Source organism: Zeus faber, assembly GCF_960531495.2.
Source record: "Zeus faber genome assembly, chromosome: 7".
Taxonomy (NCBI): Eukaryota; Metazoa; Chordata; class Actinopteri; order Zeiformes; family Zeidae; genus Zeus; species Zeus faber.
Window position 1 is genome coordinate 20885530 of NC_137203.1, and position 9165 is coordinate 20894694.

The 9165-nt window shown below is 46.3% G+C and overlaps 1 protein-coding gene across 1 annotated transcript in view; it reads right to left on the reverse strand.

Annotated features, from left to right (window-relative positions):
• Positions 1-3674, reverse strand: part of adgrv1 (adhesion G protein-coupled receptor V1) — a gene marked incomplete at its 5' end in the record, with an annotated part of 122963 nt that extends 119289 nt beyond the window's left edge. The window contains 2 exons of the mRNA XM_080004252.1: positions 1946-2095; positions 3489-3674. Of these exons, the coding sequence (XP_079860378.1) occupies positions 1946-2095; positions 3489-3674 (336 nt within the window). The remainder of the gene's footprint in view (positions 1-1945; positions 2096-3488) is intronic.
• Positions 3675-9165: the final 5491 nt, after the last annotated feature.

Here is a 9165-nt window from a genome sequence, read left to right on the forward strand (position 1 = left end):
AGAATCCACACGCTCTCACAAGCCAGCCCTGCTTACTGGGCCAGGAGTCTGCTACCCCACAGTGCGTGCAGGCACACACACACACACACACACACACACACACACACACACACACACACACACACACACACACACACACACACACACACACACATACACACATGCACACACACACACACACACACACAAACACACCCCATTAACCTACTACTTTAACACAAACCCTACGATTCCTCCTCATCCTCCAGCACAGTGCTAGTTTTGCAGCAAAAAGCAGCACTAGAGGCTGCACCTGTTTGGCTCCTTCGACAGTAGAAGCTGAAGAACGCTTCCGCCGCTACATCCCCTACCTCAGCCGTTCTCAAACTTAAAAATCAAAAAAGCTTCTGCGGCCCAACCAAACCTTTAATCACAACTCAATGACGAGATATAAGTATAGAAATACAAAAACAGGTCAGATAAATGAAGAATAACACTTCATTTAAATCGCATGGCTTTGTTTTATTAGTTCTGATTACTATAATGTATGTATGTAAATGTAAATATTTAATCATAAGTATTCTATGGTTATTTTAAACTTAATTACAAATTTGAAAATTAAAAGCGTGTTTTTTTATTGTAAACAGCTTCTCGCAGCCCACCTGCAGTACCACACTTTGGGAAAGACTGCCCTACACCACAGTCTGGGTTTCATCCTAAATCCACAACACTAACATTGACGCTGCCAGACTTCAGGGTTTCAGAAATGAAAAATGAACCCAGAGCGCCTTTCACCCCCTCGCTTGTGCTTGATCTGTGACACGACTCGGAGCTCTTCCTCCAGGGGGTGTCTGTCTGGGTAAACCGATCGGCAGACATTTAGCGTCGGCTTTGTCTCCTCTGCGGGGGTAAACAGAAGGGGCTAAGTGGGGCTCAGCTGCTCTCCACCTCCAGCAATGGACAAAGTATGTGGGCTGACATTGCTGCATCTCAAACCCCAATCACCCAAAACGAGCTGTCCTTTTACACAGTTGTGAGATTTATGGCTGGGAGCAAGTTTCGCATACTGTACTTTGGTTGAAGAAACCCAGTCAAGGAGGCCAATGGGTGGTTGTCTCGCAGCAATGCTTTTAGTGCATCAGGCGGGCAGATGACAGGGGACGACCCCCACCCCCCAAATCCCCCAGCTCATCAATCACTACATGACAGTCAGCTAAAGGCTGAATGATACCATGGAGATAGCATCTAGGTGCATGGCATCCTGGCCCCCGATGCTATACAGACATTCCTTTGACAGGGAGGGTGTTTACAATGTACATTCAACAATATTAAAGTCGGTAAAATTACATAATATAACATTTGATGATGACTGCTTTTTCGCCATCTTATGCATCACAATAAAGCATACATATTTTTATCTGTTCCCATAGCAGCAGAACCTTACTCCTGCTTTATGCTACATACACTATACAGCAGCATGAACAAAACCTCATAGTTTACAGTTTTTTATCGATTAATTCATCATTCGTTACTGTGCTGCACGTTCATCCACAGTGGTGTGTCATCTGCAAACGCAGAATACCCTCTCCCAAGAAGAAATACATGGAGCGTGGTCAATGGGAGAGAAGAATCCGAGGGTGATTTTAATCTAGTGTGCGGCGAATGCCGTGGCTGTCAGAGCAGGTTTCTGTCTTTGAGAATCCCCTTTGTCAAACATCAGTGGCGCACCAGAGGCGCACGGCCCCCATAGCTCCACCCACGCCGGCCGTGGATCGCACCCATACAGCACGCACATCAAAGTGCGGACTCAAAGGCTCTGATTGGGCTTAGCGTGGGATTTGGGAAAGGCATGGCCCCCCAACCTTCATTGGTTGGAAAGGGTCACAGCAAAACTTTGTGGCGCTCTGAAGAGAGAAAGAAGTGTTTGGTGCACCCCACGCACAAAACAGTTAACCTATTCCTTTACCTGGAGTTTAAGGTTGAAGGTGAAGGTCTCATCCGCTTCGGGAAAGTCATCGTCCCTCACGGCAATGAAGACAGTCTTTCTCGACTCGGAGGACAGAAGGAAGGCTGCGGCCGTGGTAGCCTCGAAGTCCCCGGTGTCCTCTCCCTCCAGCTGAAGGACACACACTCGGTTAGCGTACTCTTTCTGCTCTTCTATTGAGTATGTTTCCTTTCTCAAAATATGAATATACCATCTGCTATCTCAAGATGAAGAGAACTTTCGGCCTCGGTTCCCTGCCGCTGGGCATACAGTTTAGTGAAACCCTTGGTGGATCTGTTCAGTTCAGCATCTTTTCTCTGTGTTGGCAAAGCCTGACCCGTCTATTGGCTCTATTAATCTTTCTGGACACTGAACATTTCCAGTAAAAGAAGTAAGACCTCAGCAGAACACGCCAAAGAGCCACTGAATGTCTGGAAGGAAGAATGCGCATTCTTTGCATGAAAGAAAGTTAGACAAAGAAACGGGCTCAAACTGGAATCAACAGCCGACTTGGAAAGTTCTCAGTATTCTCAGGGATAAAGTGAATGTTTTTACGTGCAAAGCAAACTCTACCTGCTTCATCCCCATCCACCTGTTGGGTGTGCGCACTTTATGTTTTTTGGCAGTAGTCTTTTGCTTTGCAGTACATGCCTTTCTTTATCTGCCTGCGTTTCCATCTCAATCTGTCACTTGCTGTCTCTCTCTGCTATGGCTTTCCCAGGTTTTCTGGCACCTGCATCAGAAACGCTGTAAAGCCATCATGAAGCGTAGGAAATCCCCTAACCGCAAGTCGCCGCACGGCCAGCTTATGATACCAGGCGTAGACTGGAAGCAGCTGACTCCGGCTCTGGTCTGGAGGAAATGAGGTCAGATCCCATCTTGTAATGTGGGAGAAAGTTTCTCCAAGGCACACTGTGTCTTTTACCGGGTCATGGATCTCTATGACCCCAGAACCAAGTACACCTAAAAGTGAAAGCCTATACCGCAACAAATTCCACTGTGGATCTGACGAAATGAATAACTTCAATGATGGATGTTGGAGGATAGGACATAATGTGAGCATAACAATGACCTTCCTTAAAGATACTGTATCAATTCATGTTTGGAATGGATTTTCAGCAACCAAGCATCTTCTCCTTAGGGTAAAGGTTAGGGTGAAAGGAAAAGACACGACATCCGACTGGATGTTGAGAAGATGTAGAGTGAGACATCCTATGGTTATCTCCGAAAGAAATGTACCTCTAGTAACTGGAGAAACAGATTGAAAGACCTTATCGGCATGAAGTTTTAGCCTGTTTCCGAGTTGCCATACACATGATGTTGCAATACCGTAACCTCAACTTACCATAGACTTAATGCTACTTGTCCATATCAAGCCAACTGTGTACATAAAATGATAGTGTACATATGTGTTATTTCCTTATCCCATTTTAATTTGTGTCTCTTTCTCAAATCAGGCCGTACTTTGACTGCATAGAAATCGAACAGCGTCATTTCAGAGAACGTCACATCTCGCCTCTCTTACCAGGACCAGCGCCGTGACATTGACCGGGTCTCCCACTCGCTCCACCACCAGTCGAACCACCGTCCTGCTGCTCTCGTTGACCACAAACTCCGTCTGCCCCAGGAACCTCAGCTCGGCCGACTCCGATGCGGCGCCACGGACAGACAGAGCCAGAATCAACCCAGCGAGCAGGAGGACAGGGGGCATTCCTGGAGGGATATTATTCCAATTAATTGATGAGAAGGAAAGAACCATAACAGATAAATGACAGAAAACATCAAATGGCCAAGATATAGTGCGTCATGGTCTAGTTCATCACAGTATATCAAACCCAGTTATATTCTACATCTGCCTCTGATTCCCTTTCTCTGCACTTGGGTCCAGTGCAACCGCACGTTACAGTTATAGAAAGACTAAAACAAAACTGAATGAATCATTTTGCATTTCATCAACGGTTCCTCGTCAAAGTTTCATAACTGATACAGACGTATTCTGGTTTTGACTACAAACACACGCTGAGGACCGACGATGAGCCCAAATATGATGTAAACACTGACAGTCCAGAGTGGCCAACAGTTAACAAAGACCCGGCTTGTAAAAGTGGGCGGCCAAGCTGGCGGGCTTTGCTGGTCATTGTGGTACAAATGATTCTGTGGCAGGACTTTATTCCATTTTCTAACCTCTGTTGTCCTGAGGTTGTCATAGCTGTGAAGGCAGTTGTCAAGTATATACGCACCCCGCTTGACAGCATGTATTTAATATCACGCCACACAAATATAACTCTGATCAATCAGGGTAACAAGAGTAATTTAACTGGTCAGTTTGTAAAGCCTCCTCCCCTTTGTGCCTTTCTTCTCTCTCTGTCCCTCGTTATATCTTATGTGCGATTTCCTCCTCAGATTCTTTGTTCGTATTGCCTTTCTCCAATCAACTCTCATCTCTTCTTTTATCTTCTTGTCCTCCCCTCTCATTTCCTCTCCTGCCCTCCACGATCTTGGCAGTGTGAGGAGCCTCACGATCTCTCCTTATGATGTTAGCCACATTGCTCAGCCTTTACAGCATAGACCCATCAGGGTTTTATCAATATCTGTTGTAAATCACAAGGTGGAATATAACGCAGCCACGGCGACACTGGATGAAGTTGTGCTACTTTCTCTTTTTCATTCATAGGGCAGAAATGCCAAAGGAAATTTGGACAGTGAGAAAGCATCCCATTCTTCATATGTTCCATTGCTGTTAAATCAATCTCGGCTATTCTGGGTATCAGAACATTTTACTCCGCGGCGCAAACCCTCATCAATCAGTCTGTCAAGACAACACAAAACTGCAGGGGAGTTACAGGCTTCTGGGCGTCAGCTGGCTTCTAAATGGATGCATTCAGCACTCGTGCAAGGTTGTTGGAGTGAAAGGATGAGAGAACGATGGAAAGAAGCATGGCATAGGAATGTGCTCAAGACTTTGGTTAGTTGGTTGGTTGCGTAGGTGCATGCATACCAGCAGTGGAGAGAGTGCTGGGAAATCCATCAAAAATGGATTAGGAGCTGGTGGGTAGTGGGGCTGGACAGTGGTGGGAGTGTCGAGGGATGGTGGCCCAGGACAAAGGCGGCTTGAGGGGGTAAAGCCAGTTATTCTCCCTTGAATCTCCCCTGGGGTTGGGAACCTCCTGAGCCTCTGACTGAGTACGTGGGAGAAAATAGTATGAGTCCACTTCTGATAAGGTAACTCATTATAAATGTTTACGTTTTGAGGGTAGGGGTCATTGATTATCCATGCCTCATCCTGCCAAACAGCCCAGACATACCACACATAGGCAATACCAACATTATACAAACAACTCTTTCTCCCAGTACGCCACATTATTTTTCAAAAAGATCTCTTCCTTTAATTCGTCAACTGGACTCTTGATCAGCCTTTTCAAATAAAAACCCAGTGGAGGATGCAAATGACGATGTAAAAGACATCGCTCAAATAGGAGTTTTTCTGCGACGGGCAATAGCAAGTGCCCACCCTACCAGCACATAAACCTTCTAACCCCCACCCCCGAAGAACAGAAGTGCGGTCCCATACACGCTCGGTGACGCAGACTCAGAGTTCCCTCCAAAGGGCCCTAAGGCGAGGCTGGCGCTGTGCAGATGGCACAGGTCTGTCGATATGAAGCGGGGCGGTCTTTGTAATGGCAGTGCGTCCGGTGCCAACTCTGACCCCGGGGGCTGCCGGGGGACCAAGGATCTGTCCATCACCACGAAAAGGCGATGTGGAGAGCCTGGCGCAGAACTCTGACATTGATAAGGCTGCCTGGGGAATTTCAGGGAGTTCACATAGAGCGGTGAACAGAGACAGGGACATACATTGAAGAACCAAATCACAACTTAGACGATACACATAAATGTGTTTGGGCACTTCCACTCAGACAGGAAACTGGAACTGCTACACTACCTTATAGGGTTGCCAGTGTTGCCGTGTTTGCCAGGTCTGACATGGTCTTTCTACATATTCAAACAGCAAGACAGTGGCCTCATAGACAGCTGGTGACAGGCCAAGACACAGAGTTCAGAAATTCATGAAAACGCTGTCGCTGTCGATCACAAATCCCCAAAGTAACAGCAAGTGAGGAGTGAGCCAAGCACTCTGGAGACCTGGCACTTCAACTGGCCAAAGGCATCCAATTTCAACTTTAAATATGATTAATCAGAAGACAGGGCTTTTTTTTTTAAATACATTTTAATTTTGTGACCTTTATATTTATTGAATAACAAGCAACAAATGTGTTACTCCTTACTATTCTTACTACACTATATTACTTGATTACTCCCTCACCTTGAACCAAGTTCCACAATGCCCTTTGTATTATATAGGTTACAATACTTCCAGCTTCATGTCTTTTATCTTATCTGGCCTTGGGTAGGCAGTTTTCAATAACTTTCACTTACTTTCTCTCAAGACCGAGCACCCTGCTTGCCAATAACTTTTCTCAGCAAGTACACTGTGCGTACTTGCTTCTGCAGCTAAGATCAAGACCTACTGTATGTACAACACACAGTACACCTGTGTGTCTCTTGATCACTCTCTCACTTGATCACTCTTTTCTTTATCGTATCCACCATGTCAGAGCCAAACGCCTCTTTTCTGACTGCGATGACACACCTAGGTGGTAAAATTCGCACCGGTAGGTGTTGGTTTGACCCTGTCACCTTTTGGCCTAACGGGGAGGCATACAGTAGAAGTCGATACTGGGGTTTGACCACATTGGATCTATGCTGCACACTTCAAACCGATGTCCCCGTCCGAGGTGATAAAGGGGTGTCTTGTTGCAGTGTCTGCTCTCGGGGTCAGCGCCTCCTCTTGGGTTTCCCCTGACAGTGGACTCTGCGCTGTAATCTTCAGCATCAATTATTCACCATGAGCCGGGCACAACACTTCACAGCCAGACTCGCGGGGATCATAGTGTTTGTTGGTGGCAACAGTTACGGTGCATATACCGTATATGTATGCATGACTACCGGCTTGGAAGCACACGTGATGACTCAAGCTCAACGTGGACGGAGAAAACTCCTAAAGCACGCGGGAAATAAACGTCTGTCACATGAAAAATATATTTGGGGACAGATTCCACCCCGGGTTCTCAGCTCTATGGGAACCTTCAAAGCATTACACCAGCCTCAGCGGTTCAAACTCAAGGTCTTTCTATCTAGAATCCGTAGCCTTTCTCCCACTTATTTTGCTGTTAATGTTCTCTTTTTTAACAGAACTGAGAAATTTAAGAGGAGAGGGCAATTACCTCACATCCTCTGTAGTAGTGGCAGTGTGTATGGGAGCGCGGCCTATGGAGTTCTAATCAAGGGCTTTCCCAGGCCGCATCTCAGTCCGGAGGCTTCCCCCGCTGCCGGGACGGCGTCACTGATGAGAACTGCGGTATTATATCTAGTAGTTAGTCACAGGGCACATGTGCACACCCTTTCACACACACACACACACACACACACACACACAGTAATCCACAAGTTGCCTGACACTGGGAGGCCTGCAGTGGGATCCCATTCATCAATCACACGGCTCGGGCTGCTGAGCTAGAGTGAGAGAGAAAGCAGAGCTCTGTCATTAAAATGAGCTAATATCAAAGCCCCCCTGACTGGGTTGTGTCTCAAAAGAACACATTTACACTGGAAGCAGCTTTGATGTACAGAGTGACTGAGATGAAGAGATAAACAAGGCGGCGAGAAACGATCCGTCTGACGTACAAGACCCGAAATGCGGTGAGAAGAAGCCATGCATAGAAATATTCGGTGTGTGACATGAGGGTGGTGATGCATGTCGAACCTTAACTGCACCGTGTCTTTATCGAGGGTGTGATGGGCAATTCACTAGGGAAATTGTATATCATGAGGTTTACTGTATATTCCCCCATTTTTATTGTTATTGTTTATTTTTAGGTTCATTTTTTTCTGGTGTATAGCATAAGCCTATTACTGGGTTTAATTTTTATTGTTATATTTTGGTTTATTGAATATTTTCGCACCTGTCTATCTATCTTACTATCGATTTATCTCCCCACCATAAGATCAAATTGGTCTAAATACCATCTTTAGGACCACTCATTCCCTCCTGAATAATCAGCTCCTCTCACACAGATGATCACTTTTATTATTTTTCAGTTATATTTACACACTTTTGGGCAAACTAAGTACTCGCCCTACAAAAAAAAAAAAGTCCTTCTGTACTGTTTATTGGTTTGTTTCTTTCTTCAGCTGGACTCCACATTAAGCGCTGCCCCTGGCCCGCTGTGTGTCGGGCTCTGACCTCAGAAACCACCCACCATCCTTTCTCAGCCGCGGCCGCCTCACCCGACTCCACTCACAACCCCATAATTGCGATTCACATGTTCGTCTCTGGCCGGAGTATTTTTAGTAACCGGCGGATGTTCTCGCCCGCGCCGAGAAGTTTGCGGAAAAGAAATTAAGAGACTTAAGAAGTGAGTAGAGCTACGCCATACATCATTAAATACGACAAAAGCTATGTCTGCTGTGTTGCTTTCTGGTGGTTGGTTTTTGCAAGGCGATTCGGACAAAAACAGACCTCCTCTTTTCTTTTTTTTCTCTTTTTTTTTATTTTCGGGGGGGGGAACCATAAAACCTAGCATTAGTCCAACGAGAAAGTGTTTTTTTGGGGAGAAATGAAGAGGTGCAGAGGAGCGAGGCAGCCGCCAGAGCGATGCCCTCCTGGACGAAGGGAAGCAGAAAAAAAACACATGAATGAAAACCTTCTTTAAAGGACAAAAAAAAAAAAAAAAAAAAAAGAAATGCATGAGGTCAGCCTTGCACCACTATTGTCAAAAGATACTTTTCAAACCAGGAATTTTCTCCTTCAAGGGGGCAAGAGGCTGCCAATCAAGTGTGCGTTTCACTGTGAAAATGAGACACAGGAGAGGGAGCAAGGGCGAGAGAGTGGGAGAGAGAGAGAGAGTTTCTCCCGAGGTATTGTCCACACGGCCGTGGTCGGCCGCTCTTCAAGGCGGGCCGACGGCGTCTCACGTCCCCCCGCTAAACCCCCGAAACACAAAGATGTTGTTTCCCCCTCGTCTTCTTTGGAAACGTTCGGGGAAGGAAGGGGGGGCGGGGGAGCGAGCCGGCACATTGCGGCGGGTCGGCGTCAGAGCCGACTGATTAGCCCCGAAAGAAGAAGCACTTTGAGGGGATTAAAA